A 24387-nucleotide genomic window follows, 5' to 3' on the forward strand; every position below is an offset into this window, starting at 1 on the left:
ATCCGCAAATCTCTAAACACCTCCCATAACATATTCAGGTCATTGAAACTGCTTCCAATGGACTCATTAGAAATCATTCTGTCTGGTGTCTCAATACATAGGAAGTTAATCTGGAAGGAGGAGATGTGAACATCCCAAGCAGCTAATTCAGTGCTGCCAAACTGAATTAGTTTTAATTCCAGTCCACCCAATCTATAGCTTGTTTTATGATAAAATTACAAGTATTATGTCAAATGATGAATTTTCAGAGAATTTTCGAAAAAACTTCACAGACACAAAAGAAGTGGCAGGAATTGAGTTTTAGACCCATTAGCATACAGAAATATTCAACACTGGGGTCCACACAGATCTGTACAGTGCAGTGAGAGCTGTTAACATGAGTGATTCATCTCTCATAACTGACAGTTGGCTGATATGACACAAGAAGCTGCTCATGCAGCAGCTACCTAAAATAAAAGGACGCATTACTGGATGAATTGTTTAAAAACAGAGAATGTTAAAATTTGTGTAACTGATATATAATGCTTTACAGTATTAAGATATTGGCATAGTCCATGTTTAGACAGCTTGTATTCAGGGTAAACTGATTTACTGATTGAGCCATTATGTGGAGTGTCAGAAAGTACTGTCCTTAGTATTTAATTTACATCCCAAGCAGATAATGTATTAGTTTTCATTTGCAGTCCACCCAATCTATAGCTTGTTTTATGTTAAAATTGCAAGTATTAAGTCAAATGATGAATTTTCAGAGAATTTTCTAATAAACTTCACGGACAGAACACAACTGTCAGGAGTTGTTTTTTAGGCCCACAAGCATACAGAAATTTTACACACTGGGGTCCACAGAGATCTGTACAGTGCAGAGAGAGCTGATTAAAGTAGTCACTCATCTCTCATAACTGACAGTTGGCTGATATGACACAAGAAGGTGCTCATGCAGTACCTACCTAAAATAAAAGGATGCATTACTGGATGAATTCTTTTGAAACAGGGAATGTTTAATTTGTGTAACTTTGACATATAATGCTTTACAGAATTAAGGTATTGGCATAGTCCATGCTTATACAGGTTGCATTCAGGATAAGCTGATAAACTAACTGAGCCATTATGTGGAGTGTCAGAAAGGACTGTCCTTAGTATTTAATTTACAGTAAGGAATACCCAGTAATACTGACCTCAGTATCTCCAGCTTACAGCGTGTAAAACCCAGTAATGCTGACTGCGGAACCTCCCGTTTAATCTCAGGATGCTGTTTCTCTGTTAAATCCGGCAGCTCATTGTCACTCAGGTCCAGCTCTCTCACATGTGGGTTGGAACTGAGAGCAGAGGCCAGTGCTATACAGGATTCCCAACTCAATTTACAGCTGTTCAGTCTGGAAAAGGAAACATGATTTTAAGCATAGCAACATAGCACAACTTGCATTTCAAAGTAATATGTGTGTACAGTGTGCAGTGTTTTGTGCCTCTTGGTGATCTGAGATGATATGAGAGGTGTGATAGTAAATGTTTACTGGAATCATTCGATCACTGACTGAATCAATGGATCTTACCTCAAATCCTTCAATTAATTAATTTCCAGAAAAAAACTTTGACAGCCCATAACTGGCAGGGAATAAGTCTGCCTGCTGGTTATCACAAAATCAGCAGAGTGCATCACTTCCCTCCCACGAATGTGCATTTAGGGTTCTCGGGTATGCTAAATTACCTGTAGTGTGTGTCAGTGTGTGAACTGTGACTGACTGGCATCCCACCCAGGATGTCACCCTACCTCCCATTCTGTACAGCACAGCATAGGGATCCAGGCTCCCTGTCCAGGATAAGCAGTTGGAAGAAGGAGAGATGGATGGATATAAAATGCATATTCTGTACTCACTTCAGTATCTCCAGTTTACAGCTGGGATCCTCCAGCACAGCAGAGAGCAGCTTCACTCCTGAGTCTCCTGGGTGATTGTAGCTCAGATCCAGCTCTCTCAGATGTGAGGGGTTTGACCTCAGAGCTGAAGTCAGGGAAGAACAGCCTTCTTCTGTGAAGGTACAACCTGCCAGCCTGCCAAAATGAAATTAGAAAGGAAATAATAACATTGTTTTCTACTACTCTCTTCTCGATAGTAGCTATATAAGATATCCTGTGCGACTAACGAATAGACCGTGTAGAATGGAGTCTTCTGTGAGCTGGTTTGGAAAACAATGGCAGCAGGTGAATATGTGTAGACAGGATGTTAAAAGTTTACACTCCCCTATTCTACCTATGGACTGTGAAGACCCTGAAGAAACCTGAGCAAAAGATGACAATGAACATAGTCTCACGTTCGCACGAGATGCTTTGGCAAGCACAAGCAAAAGTAAGATGATATTGGTACTCATCCAGCAGGTACCCAAATTAAACTAACATTATAATTCAACCTAAGTAAATGTGATTTATGAAAATGAAATTGTGATCCATGAAACTGTGAAGGGTCCAGCCCATGCACTGACGCTAGCAAATAATTTAACAATAATGAGTGAGAATAATAATGCATAATGTCATCATTTCTGAAAAAAAAGATATGAAAAATAAGTTCAAATTTACAGCTGCTTAGTGGGAATGAAATGGTGTGAGTGTAGCAGTACACTTGTGTGATTTGCCTAGCAACCGTTAACAAAAACACTGTATAGTATTAAAGTTTAGACACAGTTCATGCTTAGACAATTTTGTATTCCACATCAGCTGTATTATGGGTTGAGTCACTAAATACATGTGAGGGTCTTAATATATTTGAAGCATAAATATAACAGACCTATACAGGAGCTTAACTCAAAGTAAATAAACTCCCCATGTGGTTTACCCTTCAGCCCTTCCTCTAGACTCTCCTGTTTTGTACGTACATGTTGGGGGGCATTCAAGTTGTATTATCAAATACCCATAGTCTGTGGTTTAATTTGCGTTTCGAATATCTAACAAATACTAGTTTAGTATTACACCTGTCATATAGCACTGACCTCAGTATTTCCAGTGTACAGTGTGGATTCTCCAGTTCTGCAAAGAGCAGCTTCATTCCAGAATCCTGCAGGTCATTGTCACTCAGGTCCAGCTCTCTCAGGAATGAGAAGTTTGATCTGAGAGTTAAAGCCAACGCTTCACAGCATGTCTCTGTGAGATTGCAACTGTTCAGTCTGAAAAAGAAAGCATTTTAAGACACAGACACACACACAATCTACCGATAACACTACTGACACAAAACAAAAAGACAAGCATTTGTTTTTAGAATAATAAGCAGCACAGCTTACATTTCAAAATGAATTATAGTGTGCAGTGCATCCTGGGAACTGTCTGCACACACTGGATGAGTCACAGGACGTGATACCAAGCATGTACACCTTTTTGCTGTAATTTCAGCAAATAAAAAGCCATAATATAGGTCACACCACTCAATACCTATAGTCTATACCTTTGGCAGGGCCTTCATTCCTGCTGCGGTCAGGACAAACTACTCTCCTCTAGGCTGAACCACCCAGACAGTCACATACCTGCAGACTGTAACTTTTTCACATTCCATTGTATTTATGGATATATATTCTTTATTCAAGATGGTGGCGCATAGTACGCAGAGTTTTTTACGGATACCAAAACTCTGCAATGTTTACCTTGTTTTCTTTATTCTGTTATTTTCAAGTCTATTTGCAAGCTCAGTCAATAGAAACGTCTTCTACAGGTGACCGGAACTTTAAAATCTCAGATTGGATTACACCCTCCCAACCACAACTACGGAAAATTTCCCCATCAATATTCACCACTCACCGGTCTCGCAGTGGAAATGCTGACCACACTGGGAGCACAAAAAAAGGGGGAAGCGAGCCAGACTAAATGCTAGGCTAAGTAGCGATCACCACAAACCTTCCGTCCTAAATAAATTCATGTCCAGTGTATGTTCGCTGGCCAACAAAATGTATGAGATAAAACTTAGGCTATCCTCCCAGAAAAAGCTGTAAAACTGCTGTCTCGTAATGTTTACGGAGACCGGGCTAAGCAGCAACATCGCAGACTTGGCCATCAAGCCAGCGAACTGCACAGCATTCAGCACTGACAAAACAGACGATGGCAGCAAGACCCATGAAGGAGGTTTGTGTATTTATGTCAATAACTCCTTGTGCAACAATTCTGAAAATCATTAGAAATTGATTTTCTGCCAATTTCGCGCTCCTCATACTTCAGCACAGACCCTTTTATCTGCCTGGGGAGTTCATGGCCGTTACCATTGCTGCTGTTTCCATCCCCCCAGATACTAATGTTAAAACAGCACTTAAGCTGCTACAGCGTGCCATCAGCGATTAACAGACTAAGCATCCAGACAAAACCTGTATTACAGGCGGTGATTACAGCCATACCAACCTCAGAACTGTATTACCTAAATTCCCACAGCATGTATTATGCACCACTAGGGGACAAAAACTACTAGACCACCTTTACATGACTCATATAAGGCTACTCCCTGCCCCCACCTTGGGCAGTCGGGTACAACAGGAGTCTCAGTGCCCGTACTTCCAAGCTCAGGAAAAGCTTCTACTCTCAAATTGTTAACCTCCTGAATTGTCTATTCACTGAAGAATGAGCTCATCTTATTCACTTCAATTATACAGTAAACCACCCTTCCCTGCCAAGAGAACCATCAATTGTCATCTGCACTATTTTACATGCATCTGATGTCTACTATGTTGACCATGCACTGCTCAGCTCCATTTCACTACTCTGTCAGATACTACCTCATATATGGAGACATGCTGATATGTATATCTATGTACATTTCTTAATATGCGTATCTGTACCTAGCCTGTACGTTTATGTATGTCTGGATTATGTATGTATAATGCATGTAAAGCACATCTAAATCATGTATAACGTACATTTGTCCAATCTATGTACATTCCCCCCCTCCATCTCCCCTGTCCCCCTACGTCTCCCATGTTCTGGTGAAGCCGCAACTCCCTTTTCATTTACATATGTATCCTTACATTGTGTTAATAACAATAAAAAATTCTACTGAATTGAAAAATTCTATTTGTATATTGTTAATCATTGTGCAAGTTGCACTTATGTACATACAATTTTGCATCTGCAGTCAATTATGACTGTACAGTAGTGTTTGTACACTACGGCGTTTTGCACATTTGACTGAGACTTAATTTCTCATTAGTTTTAATTTTCTATTGTCTTTTAATATGCTACTGTAATGTCTGCATTTATTTCCAGAAAGTGTCATAATCTGTTACAGTATCTGTTGTTGTCGGAAAACACAAGCAGTCCAGACAAGCTCCACACACACAGAGCTGGAGACAAGATGTGAACCTCCCCTTAAAACGACATGCAGATAATCCATCTGTGTTCTGTGTAACTGTCAATTAGGCGTATTAAACAGGTGGACTCCATATTAAAATAAAAATTAATATGACTGTGCCATTGTGAATACACAGAGCCCATAAGGGGACAAGGGGGCAGAAAAAAAGTAATAACTGCACTGAGTCTGATCAAAGAACAAACCATATAAATAATAGATTCATAATTATTTACCTGAATGACACAGATGTCCAGTAAAATTAGTTTTAAGCATTAAAATATGGGCGATTAGGGGGCCTCCTAATCATCTCCTATATCTAAGTGAGGAATAATCTCCTGTTCCTTGACCACCTTAGTCACTACGTAGTGAGTGTACTGGCATAGAATGGCTGCCGTCGCATTTATCAGGTGCTACACTGTGGTGGTGGTTGAAGTGGCTCCCCAATGTTACTGTAAAGTGCTTTGGGTGTCTTGAAAGGCATGATATAAATGTAACATTCATTCATTCAAAGCTAACTTTTCTGCAGTACTGGAGTTAAGGGTAAAACCCGAACATGCTTTCTGGAATATTTCAGTATCAATCCGAAAATCCCTAAACACATGTTCAGGCAAGAACACCAGGAGAGTATTCCCTAAATCAAAAGATCGCAGAAACATGAATGTGAATGTGAATCCTCCCTTATACTCCCTTATAATCCTACTTATAATGCTTTATAGTATTAAGGTAGTGGCATAGTCCATGCTTAGACAGCTTGCATTCAGTATAAGCTGATGTACTGACTGAGCCACTATGTGGAGTGTCAGAAAGGACTGTCCTTAATATTTTATTTACAGTAAGGAATACCCAATAATACTGACCTCAGAATCTCCATCTTACAGCGTGTAAAACCCAGTAATGCTGACTGCGGAATCTCCCGTTTAATCTTTGGATGCTGTTTCTCTGTTAAATCCGGCAGCTCATTGTCACTCAGGTCCAGCTCTCTCACATGTGGGTTTGAACTTAGAGCAGAGGCCAGTGCTATACAGGATTCCCAACTCAAGTTACAGCTGTTCAGTCTGGAAAAGGAAACATGATTTTAAGCATAGCAACATAGCACAACTTGCATTTCAAAGTAATTTACAGTGTGCAGTGTTTTGTGCCTCTTTGTGATCTGAGATGATATGAGAGGTGTGATAGTAAATGTTTACTGGAATCATTCGATCACTGACTGAATCAATGGATCTTACCTCAAATCCTTCAATTAATTAATTTCCAGAAAAAAACTTTGACAGCCCATAACTGGAAGGGAATAAGTCTGCCTGCTGGTTATCACAAAATCAGCAGAGTGCATCACTTCTCTCCCACAAATGTGCATTTAGGGTTCTCAGGTATGATAAATTACCTGTAGTGTGTGTCAGTTTTGAACTGTGACTGACTGGCATCCCACCCAGGGTGTCACCCTACCTCCCATTCTGTACAGCACAGCATAGGGATCCAGGCTAACTGTCCAGGATAAGCAGTTGGAAGAAGGAGAGATGGATGGATATAAAATGCATATTCTGTACTCACTTCAGTATCTCCAGTTTACAGCTGGGATCCTCCAGCACAGCAGAGAGCAGTTTCACTCCTGAGTCTCCTGGGTGATTGTAGCTCAGGTCCAGCTCTCTCAGGTGTGAGGGGTTTGACCTCAGAGCTGAAGTCAGGGAAGAACAGCCTTCTTCTGTGAGCGTACAACCTGCCAGCCTGGAAAAATAAAATTAGAAAGGAAATAACAAAATTGAATTCTACTACTCTCTTGTCGGTAGTAACTATATAATTTATCCTGTGCGACAGCCGAATAGAGCGCGTAGAATGGAGTCTTCCATGACCTAGTTTGGAAAACACTGGCAGCAGGTGAATCTGTGTAGATAGGATTTCAAACGTTTACACTCCCCTATTCTACCTATGGACTGTGAAGCCCCTGAAGAAACCTGTGCAAAAGATGACAATGAACATACTTTCACGTTCGAAAGAGATGCTTTGGCAAGCACACGCAAAAGTAAGATGATATTGGTACTCATGCAGCAGTTACCAAAGTGACACTAATATTATAATTCCACCTAAGTAAATGTGATTTATGAAATTCACTGTAAAATATAAAAGTTTTGACACAAAACATGCTTAGACAATTTGTATTCTCCATCAGCTGCATTACGGGATTGAGTCACTAAATACATGTGAGCATGTGAGTCCTAAATAAAAGAGACCTACACAGGAGCTTAACTCAAAGTAAATAAACTCCCCATGTGGCTTATCCTTCAGCCCTTCACAATACTAGTTTAGTATTTAACCTGTCATACAGTATAGGACTGACCTCAATATTTCCAGTGAACAGTGTGGATTCTCCAGTTCTGCAAAAGGCAGCTTCATTCCAGAATCCTGCAGGTCATTGTCACTCAGGTCCAGCTCTCTCAGGAATAAGGAGTTTGATCTGAGAGTTAAAGCCAACGCTTCATAGCATGTGTATGTGAGATTGCAGCTGTTCAGTCTGAAAAAGAAAGCATTTTAAGACACAGACACATACACAATCTACCGATAACACTACTGACACAAAACAAAAAGACAAGCATTTGCTTTTGAATAATAAGCAGCACAGCTTACATTTCAAAATAAATTATAGTGTGCATTGCATCCTGGGAATTGTCTGCACATACCGGAAGATTCACAGGACTTGATACCAAGCATTTACTCCTTTTTGCTGTAATTTTATCAGACAAAAAGCCATAATACAGGTCATACCACTCAATACCTGTAGTCTACAACTTTGGCAGGGCCTTCATTCTTGCTGCGGTTAGGACTAACAACACACAGTCACATACTTGTAGACCATACATTTTTCACGTTGCATTGTATTTAGGGTTATAGATTTTTTTTTCAAGATGGAGGAGCATAGTATGCAAAGGCTTATACAGCTACCAGAACTCTGCAATGTTTACCTTGTTTTCTTTATTCTGTTATTTTCAAGTTTATTTGCAAGCTCAGTCAATAGAAACGTCTTCTACAGGCGACAGGAAATCTTAAATCTCAGATCGGATTACACCCTCCCAACCACAAATACAGAAAATGTTCTCACCGACATTCTCCGCTCACCAGTCTCGCAATGTAAGTGCTGTCCCCACTGGGAGCACAAGAAGAGGGGCAAGCGAGCCGAACTAAATGCTAGGCTAAGTAGCGATCCCCACAAACCTTTCGTCCCAAAAAAATTCATGGCCACTGTATGTTCGCTAGCCAACAAAATGTATGAGATAAAACTTAGGCTATCCTCCCAGAAAAAGCTGGAAAACTGCCGTCTCCTAATGTTTACGGAGACCGGGATAAGCAGCAATATTGCAGACTTGGCCATCAAGCCAGCGAACTGTACAGCCTTCTGCACTGACAAAACAGATGATGGCAGCAAGACCCATGAAGGAGGTTTGTATATTTATGTCAATAACTCCTTGTGCAACAATTTCGAAAATCATTAGAAAGTTGCTCTGCCAATTTCACGCTCCGGAGGAAACCCCACGACGACATGGGGAGAACATGCAAACTCCACACAGATGTGACCCAGGCGGTGACTCGAACCCGGGTCCAAGAGGCAACTGTGCTAACCACTGCACCACCATGCCACCCCCTACAGATGTCCAGTAAAATTAAAATATGGGGGATTAGGGGGCCTCCGAATCATCTACTAAATCTAATTGGTGAATTCTCTCCTATTCCTTGACCACCTTAGTCACTGTGTGGTGAGTGTACTGGCACAGAATGGCTCTTCTCGCATCATCCAGGTGCTACATTGCGGTGGTGGTTGAAGTGGCTCCCCATTGTTACTGGAAAGTACTTTGGGTGTCTTGAAAGTCATGATATGAACGTAACATTCATTCATTTAAAGCAAATTTTGCTGCAGTACTGGAGTTAAGATTTAAACCTGAACCTGCTTTCTGGAATATTTCAGTATCAATCCAAAAATCCCTAAAGACATGTTCAGGCAGGAATACCAGGAGGGTATTTCTGAAATCAAAGGAACTCAGAAACACAGATGTGAATCTAGATATGATTCCTCCCATAACATATATAGATCAATGAACTCATTAGTAATCATTCTGTCTGGTGTCCCAATACATAGGAAGTTAATCTAGAAGGAAGAGATGTGAACATCCCAAGCAGCTAATTCAGTGCTGCCAAACTGTATTAGATTTAATTCCAGTCCACCCAATCTATGGCTTGTTTTATGTTAAAATTAGTACTAAGTCAAATGATGAATTTTCAGAGAATGTTCTAATAAACTTCACAGACAGAACAAAACTGGCAGGAATTGAGTTTTAAACTCATTAGTATACAGAAATGTTACACACTGGGGTCCACACAGATCTGTACGGTGCAGTGAGAGCTGATTACAGAAGTGATTCATCTATCATAACTGACAGTTGGCTGATATGACACAAGAAGGTCCTCATGCAGTAGCTACCTAAAATAAAAGGATGCATTACTGGATGAATTGTTCTAAAATGCAGAATGCTTGATTTGTGTAACTTTACTATAAAATGCTTTGTAGTATTAAGGTAGTGGCATAGTCCATGCTTGGACAGCTTGCATTCAGTATAAGCTGATTTACTGACTGAGCCATTAAGTAGTGACAGAAAATACTGTCCTTCGTATTTAATTTACAGTAAAGAATACCTAGTAAAACTGACCTCAGTATCTTCAGTTTACAGCGTGTAAAACCCAGTAATGCTGACTGTGGTATCTCCCTTTTAATCTTTGGATGCTGTTTCTCTGTTAAATCCGGCAGCTCATTGTCACTCAGGTCCAGCTCTCTCACATGTGGGTTTGAACTGAGAGCAGAGGCCAGTGCTATACAGGATTCCCAACTCAATTTACAGCTGTTCAGTCTGGAAAAGGAAACATGATTTTAAGCATAGCAAAAGCACAACTTGCATTTCAAAATCAATTACAGTGTGGAGTGTTCTGTGCCTCTTGGTGATTTAAGATGATATGAGAGGTGAGACAGTAAATGTTTACTGTAATCATTTGATCACTGACTGAATCAGTGGATCTTACCTCAAATCTTTTTCTTAAGTAATTACCAAGAAAAAACTTTGACAGCCCATAATTGGCAGGGATTAAGTCTGCCTGCTGGTTTTCACAGAAACAGCAGAGTGAATCACTTTCCTCCCAAGAATGTGCATTTAGGGTTCTCAGGTATGCTAAATTACCTGTTGTGTGTGTCAGTGTGTGCCCTGTGACTGACTGGCATCCCACCCAGCGTGTCACCCTCCCTCCCATTCTGTACAGCACAGCATAGGGATCCAGGCTAACTGTCCAGGATAAACAGTTGGAAGAAGGAGAGATGGATGGATATAAAATGCATATTCTGTACTCACTTCAGTATCTCCAGTTTACAGCTGGGATCCTCCAGTACAGCAGAGAGCAGCTTCACTCCTGAGTCTCCTGGGTGATTGTAGCTCAGATCCAGCTCTCTCAGGTGTGAGGGGTTTGACCTCAGAGCTGAAGTCAGGGAAGAACAGCCTTCTTCTGTGAACGTACAACCTGCCAGCCTGGAAAAATAAAATTAGAAAGGAAATCACAACATTGTTTTCTACAACCCTCTTCTCGATAGTAGCACATAATCTATCCTGTGCGACAGCCGAATAGAGCGCATAGAATGGAGTCTTCCATGAGCTGGTTTGGAAAACACTGGCAGCAGGTGAATATGTGTAGACAGGATGTCAAACGTTTACACTCCCCTATTCTACCTATGGACTGTGAAGCCCCTGAAGAAACCTGTGCAAAAGATGACAATGAACATACTTTTACGTTCGCACGAGATGCTTTGGGAAGCACACGCAAAAGTAAGATAATATTGGTACTCATGCAGCAGGTACCAAAGTGACACTAACATTATAATTTCACCTAAGTAAATGTGATTTATGAAAATGAAACTGTGATCTATGAAACTGTGAAAGGTCCAGCCAATGAACTGACGCTAGCAAATAATTTAACAATAATAAGACAGAATAATAATGCAGACATGCGAGGGTCTTAAAATACTTGAGGCCTAAATAAAAGAGACTTAAACAGGAGCTTAACTCAAAGTAAATAAACTCCCCATGTGGCTAATCCTTCAGCCCTTCCTCTAGACTCTCCTGTTTTGTCTGTACATGTTGGGGGGGATTCAAGTTGTACTATCAAATACCCATAGTCTGTGGTTTAATTTGCATTCCAAATATCTAACAAATATTAATTTAGTATTTAACCTGTCATACAGTATAGGACTGACCTCAATATTTCCAGTGTACAGTGAGGATTCTCCAGTTCTGCAAAGAGCAGCTTCATTCCAGAATCCTGCAGGTCATTGTCACTCAGGTCCAGCTCTCTCAGGTATGAGGAGTTTGATCTGAGAGTTAAAGCCAACGCTTCACAGCATGTGTCTGTGAGACTGCAACTGTTCAGTCTGAAAAAGAAAGCATTTTAAGACACAGACACATACACAATCTACCGATAACACTACTGACACAAAACAAAAACACAAGCATTTGTTTTTAGAATAATAAGCAGCACAGCTTACATTTCAAAATGAATTATACTGTGCAGTGCATCCTGGGAATTGTCTGCACACACTGGATGAGTCACAGGACTCGATACCAAACATTTACTCCTTATTGCTGTAATTTTATCAGACAAAAAGCCATAATACAGGTCACACCACTCAATACCTATAGTCTATACCTTTGGCAGGGCCTTCATTCCTGCTGCCGTCAGGACTAACAACACACAGTCACATACTTGCAGACCATACATTTTTCACATTGCATTGTATTTATGGTTATATATATTTTTTTTTTCAAGATCGGGCGCATAGTATGCAAAGGCTTATACAGCTACCAGACCCCTGCAATGTTTACCTTGTTTTCTTTATTCTGTTATTTTCAAGTTTATTTGCAAGCTCAGTCAATAGAAAGTTCTTCTACAGGCGACAGGAACTTTTAAATCTCAGATCGGATTACACCCTCCCAACCACAAATACAGAAAATGTTCTCACCGACATTCTCCGCTCACCAGTCTCGCAATGTAAGTGCTGACCCCACTGGGAGCACAAGAAGAGGGGCAAGCGAGCCGAACTAAATGCTAGGCTAAGTAGCGATCCCCACAAACCTTTCGTCCCAAAAAAATTCATGGCCACTGCATGTTCGCTAGCCAACAAAATGTATGAGATAAAACTTAGGCTATCCTCCCAGAAAAAGCTGGAAAACTGCCGTCTCCTAATGTTTACGGAGACCGGGCTGAGCAGCAACATCGCAGACTTGGCCATCAAGCAAGCGAAATGCACAGCCTTCTGCACTGACAAAACAGATGATGGCAGCAAGACCCATGAAGGAGGTTTGTGTATTTATGTCAATAACTCCTTGCGCAACAATTTCGAAAAATCATTAGAAAGTGTTGCTCTGTCAATTTTGCGCTCCGGAGGAAACCCCACGACGACATGGGGAAAACATGCAAACTCCACACAGACGTGACCCAGGCGGTGACTCGAACCCGGGTCCCAGAGGTGTGAGGCAACAGTGCTAAGCACTGCACCACCATGCCACCCCCTACAGATGTCCAGTAAAATTAAAATATGGGGGATTAGGGGGCCTCCTAATCATCTACTAAATCTAATTGGTGAATTCTCTCCTATTCCTTGACCACCTTAGTCACTGTGTGGTGAGTGTACTGGCACAGAATGGCTCTTCTCGCATCATCCAGGTGCTACACTGTGGTGGTGGTTGAAGTGGCTCTCCATTGTTACTGGAAAGTACTTTGGGTGTCTTGAAAGGTATGATATAAACGTAACATTCATTCATTTAAAGCTAATTTTGCTGCAGTACTGGAGTTAAGATTTAAACATGAACCTGCTTTCTGGAATATTTCAGTATCAATCCAAAAATCCCTAAAGACATGTTCAGGCAGGAATACCAGGAGAGTATTTCCGAAATCAAAAGAACTCAGAAACACGGATATGAATGAGCCATTATGTGGAGTGTCAGAAAGTAACGTCCTTCATATTTAATTTACATTAAAAAATACCTAGTAATACTGACCTCAGTATCTTCAGTTTACAGCGTGCAAAACCCAGTAATGCTGACTGCGGAATCTCCCATTTAATCTTTGGATGCTGTTTCTCTGTTAAATCCGGCAGCTCATTGTCACTCAGGTCCAGCTCTCTCACATGTGGGTTGGAACTGAGAGCAGAGGCCAGTGCTATACAGGATTCCCAACTCAATTTACAGCTGTTCAGTCTGGAAAAGGAAACATGATTTTAAGCTTAGCAAAAGCACAACTTGCATTTCAAAATTAATTACAGTGTGGAGTGTTCTGTGCCTCTTGGTGATTTAAGATGATATGAGAGGTGAGACAGTAAATGTTTACTGTAATCATTTGATCACTGACTGAATCAGTGGATCTTACCTCAAATCTTTTTCTTAAGTAATTACCAAGAAAAAACTTTGACAGCCTATAACTGGCAGGGAATAAGTCTGCCTGCTGGTTTTCACAGAAACAGCAGAGTGCATCACTTTCCTCCCACGAATGTGCATTTAGGGTTCTCAGGTATGCTAAATTAACTGTAGTGTGTGTCAGTGTGTGAACTGTGACTGACTGGCATCCCACCCAGGGTGTCACCCTACCTCCCATTCTGTACAGCACAGCATAGGGATCCAGGCTAACTGTCCAGGATAAGCAGTTGGAAGAAGGAGAGATGGATGGATATAAAATGCATATTCTGTACTCACTTCAGTATCTCCAGTTTACAGCTGGGATCCTCCAGCACAGCAGAGAGCAGCTTCACTACTGAGTCTCCTGGGTGATTGTAGCTCAGGTCCAGCTCTCTCAGGTGTGAGGGGTTTGACCTCAGAGCTGAAGTCAGGGAAGAACAGCCTTCTTCTGTGAACGTACAACCTGCCAGCCTGCCAAAATGAAATTAGAAAGGAAATCACAACATTGTTTTCTACTACTCTCTTCTCGATAGTAGCTATATAATTTATCCTGTGTGACAGCTGAATAGAGCGCGTATAATGGAGTCTTCCATGAGCTGGTTTGGAAAACACTGGCAGCAGGTGAATATGTGTAGATAGGATGTCAAACGTTTACACTCCCCTATTCTACATATGGACTGTGAAGCCCCTGAAGAAACCTGTGCAAAAGATGACAATGAACATAGTCTCACGTTCGCACGAGATGCTTTGGGAAGCACACGCAAAAGTAAGATAATATTGGTACTCATGCAGCAGTTACCAAAGTGACATTAATATTACAATTCCACCTAAGTAAATGTGATTTATTAAAATGAAATTGTGATCCATGAAACTGTGATGGGTCAAGCCCATGCACTGACGAAAGCAAGTAATTTTACAATAAGTGAGAATAATAATGCATAATGTCCTCATTGCTGAAAAAAAAGATAGGAAAAATAAGTTGAAATTTACAACTGCTTAGTGAGAATGAAATGGTGTGAGTGCAGCAGTTCTCTTGTGTGACTTGCCTCGCAACCGTTAACAAAAACACTATATAGTATTAAAGTTTGGACACAGTTCATGCTTACATTATGGGTTGAGGCACTAAATACATGTGAGGGTCTTAAAATATTTAAAGCATAAATATAACAGACCTATACAGGAGCTTAACTCAGAGTATTGTAAATAAACTCCCCATGTGGCTAATCCTTCAGCCCTTCCTCTAGACTCTCCTGTTTTGTATGTACATGTTGGGGGGCATTCAAGTTGTACTATCAAATACCCATAGTCTGTGGTTTAATTTGTATTCCAAAAATATAAGAAATACTAGTTTAGTCTTACACCTGTCATATAGGACTGACCTCAGTATTTCCAGTGTACAGTGTGGATTCTCCAGTTCTGCAAAGAGCAGCTTCATTCCAGAATCCTGCAGGTCATTGTCACTCAGGTCCAGCTCTCTCAGGTATGAGGAGTTTGATCTGAGAGTTAAAGCCAACGCTTCACAGCATGTCTCCGTGAGATTGCAGCTGTTCAGTCTGAAAAAGAAAACATTTTAAGACACAGACACATACACAATCTACCGATAACACTACTGACACAAAACAAAAAGACAAGCATTTGTTTTTAGAATAATAAGCAGCACAGCTTACATTTCAAAATGAATTATAGAGTGCAGTGCATCCTGGGAATTTTCTGCACACACCGAACTGTCACAGGACGTGATACCAAGCATTTACACTATTTTGCTGCAATTTCAGCAAATAAAAAGCCATAATATAGGTCACACCACTCAATACCTATAGTCTATACCTCTGGCAGGGCCTTCATTCCTGCTGCAGTCAGGACAAACAACTATCCCCTAGGCTGAACCACCCAGACAGTGACATACCTGCAGACTGTAACTTTTTCACATTCCATTGTGTTTATAGATATATATATATTTTTTAAGATGGTGGCGCATAGTACGCAGAGTTTTTTACGCCTCCCAGAACTCCTTGTTTTCTTTATTCTGTTATTTTCAAGTCTATTTGCAAGCTCAGTCAATAGAAACGTCTTCTACAGGTGACAGGAACTTTTAAATCTCAGATCAGACTACACCATCCAGGCCACAACTACGGAAAATTTCCCCTCCGACATTCTCTGCTCACCGGTCTCGCAGTGGAAGTTCTGACCCCGCTGGGAGCATAAAAAGAGGGGGGAGCGAGTCGGACTAAATGCTAGGCTAAGTAGCGATCCCCACAAACCTTCCATCCCAAGTATATTCATGCCAGGTGTATGTTCGCTGGCCAACAAATTGGATGAGATAAAACTTAGGCTATCCTCTCAGAAAAAGCTGGAAAACTGCTGTCTCATAATGTTTACGGAGACCGGGCTAAGCAGCAACATTGCAGACTTGGCCATCAAGCTAGCAGACTGCACAGCCTTCTGCACTGACAAAACAGACGATGGCAGCAAGACCCATGAAGGAGGTTTGTGTATTTATGTCAATAACTCCTTGCGCAACAATTTCGAAAATTATTAGAAAGTGTTGCTCTGCCAATTTCGCGCTCCTTATACTTCAGCACAGACCCTTTTATCTGCCTAGGGAGTTCATGGCCGTTACCATTGCTGCTGTTTCCATCCACCCAGATACTAATGCTAATACAGCACTTAAGCTGCTACAGCGTGCCATCAGCAAATAAGAGACTGAGTATCCAGACGATGCCTGTATTATAGGCGGTGATTTCATCCATACCAACCTCAGAACTGTATTACCTAAATTCACATAGCATGTATCCTGCATCACTAGGGGACAAAAACTACTGGACCACCTTTACATGACTCATATAAGGCTACTCCCTACCCGCACCTTGGGCAGTCTGGCACAACAGGAGTCTCAGTGCCCGTACTTCCAAGCTCAGGAACGGCTTCTTCTCTCAAGCTGTTAACCTCCTGAATTGTCTAGTCGTTGAAGATTGAGCTCTTCTCATTCACCTCAAAAACATACCCCCCCTCCCCATCCAAGAGAACCATCAATTCCCATCTGCACTATTTTACATGGAACTTATATCTACTATATTTACCATGCAGTACTCAGTTGCATTTTAGTACTTCTATCAGACACTACCTCATCTATGGAGACATACTGATATGTGTCACGATGCAGGTGAAGCGCACAGGAAGGTAAGCAGGCAAGGAACAGGCGAGCAGGCGAACTCGGGGAAAATGGGGATTTATTCAAAAGGGAACGGGACAACGGAAGGTTCACAGGCACTGACATCTACTAACATCAATGACAGACCAGGAACTGAGGTAAGACACGGACTGAAATAGACAAGACTGATCAAAATAATCGGACACAGCTGAGGACGATCAGGGAAGCACACGTGGGTAATCAGGGGGCGTGGCACACACGAGGAGCGTACGAGCCGGGCATGACAATATGTATAAATATTTGAATTTCTTAATATGCGTATCTGTTTCTAGCCTGGACATTTACATATGTCTGGATAACTTACATACAACGTCTGAAATGTACGTCTAATTTATGTATAACGTACGTGTGTCCAATTTATGTACATTCTCCCCCGCCATCTCCCCTGTCCTCCTACGTCTCCCATGTTCTGGTGAAGCTAAAACTCCCTTTTCATTTACATACGTGCTCACATATTGTGTTAATGACAAAAAAAAAATTGAACTGAATTCAATAATTCTATATGTCTATTGTTACTCATTGTGCAAGTTGCACTTCTGTACATACCTATTTTGCATATACGCTCAATGATCACTGTACAGTACCATTTGTAAAATACAGCGTTTTGCACATTTGTGTGAGACTTAATTTTTCATTAATTAAAATGTTCTTTTGTCTTCTTTGTCTTTCGATATGCTACTGTAATTTTCATGATCTGTAATCTGTTGTTGTCGGCAAGCACAAGTAGTCCATACAAGCTCCACACACACAGAGTTGGTGAGAAGATGTAAACCTCCCCTTAAAAAGACATGCAGGAAATCCATCTGTGTTCTGCGTAACTGTCAATTAGGCGTATTAAACAGGTGGACTACACACTAAAATAAAAATTAATATGACTGTGCCATTGTGAATACACAGAGCCCATAAGGGGACAAGGGGGCAGAAAAAATTTATAACTGCACTGAGTCTGATCAAAGAACAAACTATATAAATAATAGATTCATAATTATTTACCTGAATGACACAGATGTCCAGTAAAATCCGCTTTAAGCATTAAAATATGGGCAACTAGGGGGCCTCCTAATCATCTCCTTTATCTAACTGGTGAATTCTCTCCTGTTCCTTGACCACCTTGTGTGATGAGTGCACTGGCATAGAATGGTTGCCGTTGTATTTTTCAGGTGCTACACTGTGGTGGTGGTTGAAGTGGCTCCCCATTGTTACTGTAAAGTACTTTGGGTGTCTTGAAAGGCATGATATAAACGTAACAGCGGGAGAACATTTCAAGCTGGATTTAAGGAAGCACTTCTTTACACAGCGTGTAGTCAGAGTATGGAATAGCCTTCCTGATAATGTAGTGCAAGCTGAATCCTTGGGTTCCTTTAAATCAGAGCTAGATAAGATTTTAACGACTCTGAGCTTTAGTTCTCCCCAAGCGAGCTTGATGGGCCGAATGGCCTCCTCTCGTTTGTATAGTTCTTATGTTCTTATGTTCTAACATTCATTCATTCAAGGCTACCTTTGCTGCAGTACTGGAGTTAAGGTTAAAACCCGAACCCGCTTTCTAGAATATTTTGGTATCAATCCGCAAATCCCTAAACACATTTTCAGGCAGGAATAGCAGGAGAGTATTCCCGAAATCAAAGGAACTCAGAAACACGGATGTGAATGTGGATGTGAAACCTCCCATAACATGTTCAGATCAGTGAAACTGCTTCCAGTGGAGTCATTAGTAATCATTCTGTCTGGTGGCCCAATACATAGGAAGTTAATCTGGAAGGGGGAGATGTGAACATCCCAAGCAGCTAATGCAGGGCTGCCAAAGTGTATTAGTTTTCATTTTTGGAATAAATTTCATGGATACAAGAGAACTGGCAGGAATTGAGTTTTATACCCATTAGCATACAGAAATATTAAACACTGGGGTCCACACAGATCTGTAAAGTGCAGAGAGAGCTGATAACATGACTGATTCATCTCTAATAACTGACAATTGGCCGATATGACACAAGAAGGTGCTCATGCAGCAGCTACCTAAAATTTAAGGATGCATTACTGGATGAATTGTTTTAAAACAGAGAATGTTTGATTTGTGTAACTTTGATATAAAATGCTTTATAGTATTAAGGTATTGGCATAGTCCATGCTTGGACAGCTTGCATTCAGTATAAGCTGATAAACTAACTGAGCCATTATGTGGAGTGTCAGAAAGGACTGTTCTTCGTATTTAATTTACAGTAAGGAATACCCAGTAATACTGACCTCAGTATCTCCAGCTTACAGCGTGTAAAACCCAGTAATGCTGACTGTGGTATCTCCCTTTTAATCTTTGGATGCTGTTTCTCTGTTAAATCCGGCAGCTCATTGTCACTCAGGTCCAGCTCTCTCACATGTGGGTTTGAACTGAGAGCAGAGGCCAGTGCTATACAGGATTCCCAACTCAATTTACAGCTGTTCAGTCTGGAAAAGGAAACATGATTTTAAGCATAGCAACATAGCACAACTTGCATTTCAAAGTAATTTACAGTGTACAGTGTTTTGTGCCTCTTGGTGATCTGAGATGATATGAGAGGTGTGATAGTAAATATTTACAGTAATCATTCGATCACTGACTGAATCAATGGATCTTACCTCAAATCCTTAAATCAATTAATTTCCAGAAAAAAAACTTTGACAGCCCATAACTGGAAGGGATTAAATCTGCCAGCTGGTTTTCACATTAACAACAGAGTGCATCACTTTCCTCCCATGAATGTGCATTTAGGGTTCTCAGGTATGCTAAATTACCTGTTGTGTGTGTCAGTGTGTGCCCTGTGACTGACTGGCATCCCACCCAGGGTGTCACCCTCCCTCCCATTCTGTACAGCACAGCATAGGGATCCAGGCTAACTGTCCAGGATAAGCAGTTGGAAGAAGGAGATATGGATGGATATAAAATGCATATTCTGTACTCACTTCAGTATCTCCAGTTTACAGCTGGGATCCTCCAGCACAGCAGAGAGCAGCTTCACTCCTGAGTCTCCTGGGTGATTGTAGCTCAGATCCAGCTCTCTCAGGTGTGAGGGGTTTGACCTCAGAGCTGAAGTCAGGGAAGAACAGCCTTCTTCTGTGAACATACAACCTGCCAGCCTGCCAAAATGAAATTAGAAAGGAAATAACAACATTGTTTTCTACTACTCTCTTCTCGATAGTAGCTATATCATTTATTCTGTGCGACAGCCGAATAGAGTGCATAGAATGGAGTCTTCCATAAGCTGGTTTGGAAAACACTGGCAGCAGGTGAATCTGTGTAGATAGGATGTCAAAAGTTTACACTCCCCTATTCTACCCATTGACTGCGAAGCCCCTGAAGATACCTGTGCAAAACATGAAAATGAACATAGTCTCACGTTCGCACAAGATGATTTCGCAAGCGCACACAAAAAGTTCATTTTGGTACTCATGCAGCAGTTACCAAAGTGACACTAATATTATAATTCCACCTAAGTAAATGTGATTTATGAAAATGAAATTGTGATCTATGAAACTGTGAAGGGTCCAGCCCATGCACTGGCGCTAGCAAGTAATTTAACAATAAGTGAGAATAATAATGCATAATATCTCATTGTCACGATCTGGGGCGAGCAGACAGGCGATCGTGCGGGTCGGCTGGTAAGGAGCAGGCAACAAGGCAGATATCGGGGCAAAACTTGGGGTTTATTAGGGACCATTACCTAACCACAATGATGGACAGGGGAGACAAGCAAGACCAGGACTTAAATAGGACAGGACCAATCAAACTAAGTGGACACAGATGGAGATGATCAGGGAAGTACACATGGGTAATCAGGGGGCGTGGCACACACGAGGAACGTACGAGCCGGGCATGACACTCATTGCTAAAAAAAAAATATGAAGAATAAGTTAAAATTTACAGCTGCTTAGAGGGAATGAAATGGTGTGAGTGCAGCAGTTCACTTGTGTGACTTGCCTCACAATCGTTAACAAAAACACTGTATAGTATTAAAGTTTTGACACAGTTCATGCTTAGACAATTTTGTATTCCACATCAGCTGCATCATGGGTTGAGGCACTAAATATATCTGAGGGTCTTAAAATATTTGAGGCATAAATACAACAGACCTAAACAGGAGCTTAACTCAAAGTAAATAAACTCCCCATATGGCTTATCCTTCAGCCCTTCCTCTAGACTCTTCTGTTTTGTATGTATGTTGGGGGGCATTCAAGTTGTACTTTCAAATACACTGATGCCCCACACCTCCAGAGTGGTTTAATTTGCGTTCCAAATACCTAACAAATACTAGTTTAGTATTACACCTGTCATATAGGACTGACCTCAGTATTTCCAGTGTACAGTGTGGATTCTCCAGTTCTGCAAAGAGCAGCTTGACTCCAGAATCCTGCAGGTCATTGTCACTCAGGTGCAGCTCTCTCAGGGATGAGGAGTTTGATCTGAGAGTTAAAGCCAACGCTTCACAGCATGTCACTGTGAGATTGCAGCTGTTCAGTCTGGAAAAGAAAACATTTTCAGGTACAGACACATACAAAACTAGGGAGTGGTAATAAAACTGACAAAGAATATTGAAACTGAATCCAAAAGTATAATAAGCAGTAGAGGTTGCAGAGTTCATCGTGTATTCTGGGAATTTGCTGTGCTTGCTTTATATTTGACTGGGAGTCATAGAATATTTTTGCAAATGTTTAGAATATTTTACTGTTTTTTCAAGAGACAAAATAGCATAATACAGGTCACACTATCTAATATTGTTTTGTACTTTTCAATATCATTCGACAGTGCCAGTATGAATGAGAGTAAGAGGATGAACATGCTCTATACTCCAGTGTTAGCGGAATTTAAATATATCAGCTATTTTGTTGTCAGCAAACACAAGGGCTGGTTCTCCCAAATTTCCCATCTAATACACGTGGTTTGTGGTCTAATTCCCCAATTGCTATGTACAGTATTAATCTTCTATATGAGCTATCAAATAGCACTGACCTCAGTATTTCCAGTGTACAGTGTGGATTCTCCAGTTCTGCAAAGAGCAGCTTCATTCCAGAATCCTGCAGGTCATTGTCACTCAGGTCCAGCTCTCTCAGGTGTGAGGAGTTTGATCTAAGAGTTAAAGCCAATGCTTCACAGCATGTCTCTGTGAGATTGCAGCTGTTCAGTCTGGAAAAGAAACATTTTCAGGTACAGACACAACTTACAAAATGGTAAAATTACTGACATAAAAACATTAAGGCAAGCATTTCGGTACAATTTCAAAATACTGTAAATATGAGTGTATTGTGTATTCTGGAAATTTCATGTACTTAATTGTTATCTGAATTTGAAATCTCAAATTCTTAAATTATTTTGCTTTCTTTAGCAGATGTAATAATACAAACATAACTGACTGTGTGGGTCTAATCCCTATATACATTACAGGCCAGATGTTTGGGCCCTCCCTTTAATTAAAAAAATAAATAAACGATACACTGCTAGTTCAGACATAAATTACAAGAAAATATTAGAAATACTTAAAACAAATGTGCAATGTAACAATTTTATGGACATAGTACATGCAATTTAATAAATGAATGAATGTGTTTAATCAAAAATAACCACCCCTTGTCTTCATCACAGTAGCACAGATACACAGCATCCTTTCTAGCAATTTTTGGAAATAAAAATTGTGGCACCTTTGCAAGCATGCATACATCTCTGTTTGCTAGACGCACATTGTGAACATTTTGGTTCAACTCGTCCCAGCAAGACTTGCTCCAAGTTCTGAATACTCCAGTGTTTGTGTTGTTTAGCCAATATTAGTCTCTTTTTCTTGTAAACACCATGAAATAAAGGTTTTCTTGTAGCAACTAAACCATGCAGTCCAGCTGCTTTCAGTCTTTGCTCAACTATTAATATACCCATTTCCCTCAGTTCACATTAATCACAGCCTTCAGACCATTAGAGACATCTTCTTCTAGTTAAACAGTGGGTCACTCCATGTTTAAGTAAGGAATAATTGACGACGGGACGTTGAATTATTAGAAAAATAATGCACACCTCGGGTGTACATTATTTTTCTAATAATTCAACGGTCCGGAGTCAATTATTCCGCTTATACTACGGTTGCCACACCTCAAGACATCGATCAGATGATATATTTCAAGGGATTCGTCCGGTTTTTCTACTTAAATCGCTATTGTGAGTAGGATTATTTCTTCCGCATCTCATCCAACGGGTATTTAAAGTGTCTGCCCCCTCTCTCTCTACCTCATCCAGAGACGTATTTTTGGCTTTAACCCAGTCGTTAAACACATTAACTGCCCAAGCTGTTGTTTTTTTGGTGTTTTCTTCGTGTTTTTCTCCCTCGAGAATGTCTAGCTGTTCTTCGCTGATCGTTTTATGTCTTTTGTTGTTGCCGGCTGCCTTTGATGTCCGCTTCCGTTTATCTTGTTTTTCATCTGGACTGTCTAATACTGCTGCAGCCCAGTTGTTGAAAGTTTCATATTCACCGTAAATATTAAAATTTACTTTCGGAAAATCGTCTGTCATGTTGTTGTTTTTGTTAGTCCTGTGTGCTGTATAGGTACTGTATGCTAATTTCCGTTATTACAGTTAACTATGCGAAGTGATATGGAACTGTAATGCGGTCAAGAGAGCTGCCTGGAACTACGTTCGCCGTGCGTTTCCCTGAAAATAATTACACACCTCAGAACGTTCGTCAGCCAATCAGATTGAAGCATTCAACGGTCCCGTAGTATAAATACATTTTAACTTTCTGGCTATTTGGCGAAGAGAGAACCCTTCTTTACTTCTTTGAGCCCTTGGTTCAATTGCTAGCTGTGCTGTTCTAGGCAATACAAACATCCATCCATCCATTTTCCAAACCGCTTATCCTACTGGGTTGCGGGGGGGGTCCGGAGCCTATCCCGGAAACAATGGGCACGAGGCTGGGAACAACCCAGGATGGGGGGCCAGCCCATCGCAGGGCACACTCACACACCATTCACATGCATTCCTACGGGCAATTTAGCAAGTCCAATTAGCCGCAGCATGTTTTTGGACTGTGGGGGGAAACCAGAGTACCCGGAGGAAACCCCACGATGACATGGGGAGAACATGCAAACACCACACACATGTGACCCAGGCGGAGATTCGAACCCGGGTCCCAGAGGTGTGAGGCAACAGTACTAACCACTGCACCACCATGCCGCCCCTCAATACAAACATAAACATTATAAATATTCATCAAACATTCTGACTTATCAGTTGTGATACAGAAGAAGGTCCAACAGAAGACTGAAGCAAGGATCATTCAATAAACCTCTAACAAACTGACCTGGAAAGGCAAACAAGTGGCTATAGTTTCATTTTTTGAAACACAATCAAGCGAGGCCAAGAACAAATCAAGTTCTGACATTAGTA

At 40.9% G+C, this 24387-nt stretch overlaps 1 protein-coding gene across 1 annotated transcript in view; it reads right to left on the reverse strand.

The window, feature by feature from the left end:
* Positions 1-24387, reverse strand: part of LOC125723773 (uncharacterized) — a 269293-nt gene that overhangs the window by 170354 nt on the left and 74552 nt on the right. The window contains exons 18-33 of the mRNA XM_049000508.1: positions 21973-22146; positions 21309-21482; positions 19929-20102; positions 19236-19433; positions 15163-15336; positions 14081-14254; positions 13391-13588; positions 11590-11763; positions 10694-10867; positions 10004-10201; positions 7645-7818; positions 6861-7034; positions 6170-6367; positions 2980-3153; positions 1874-2047; positions 1176-1373 (exon numbers count right to left, since the gene is read on the reverse strand). Coding sequence (XP_048856465.1) covers positions 1176-1373; positions 1874-2047; positions 2980-3153; positions 6170-6367; positions 6861-7034; positions 7645-7818; positions 10004-10201; positions 10694-10867; positions 11590-11763; positions 13391-13588; positions 14081-14254; positions 15163-15336; positions 19236-19433; positions 19929-20102; positions 21309-21482; positions 21973-22146 — 2904 coding nt within the window. The remainder of the gene's footprint in view (positions 1-1175; positions 1374-1873; positions 2048-2979; positions 3154-6169; positions 6368-6860; positions 7035-7644; positions 7819-10003; positions 10202-10693; positions 10868-11589; positions 11764-13390; positions 13589-14080; positions 14255-15162; positions 15337-19235; positions 19434-19928; positions 20103-21308; positions 21483-21972; positions 22147-24387) is intronic.

The sequence above is a fragment of the Brienomyrus brachyistius genome, unplaced genomic scaffold (genome assembly GCF_023856365.1).
Source record: "Brienomyrus brachyistius isolate T26 unplaced genomic scaffold, BBRACH_0.4 scaffold51, whole genome shotgun sequence".
In the NCBI taxonomy this organism is placed as follows: Eukaryota; Metazoa; Chordata; class Actinopteri; order Osteoglossiformes; family Mormyridae; genus Brienomyrus; species Brienomyrus brachyistius.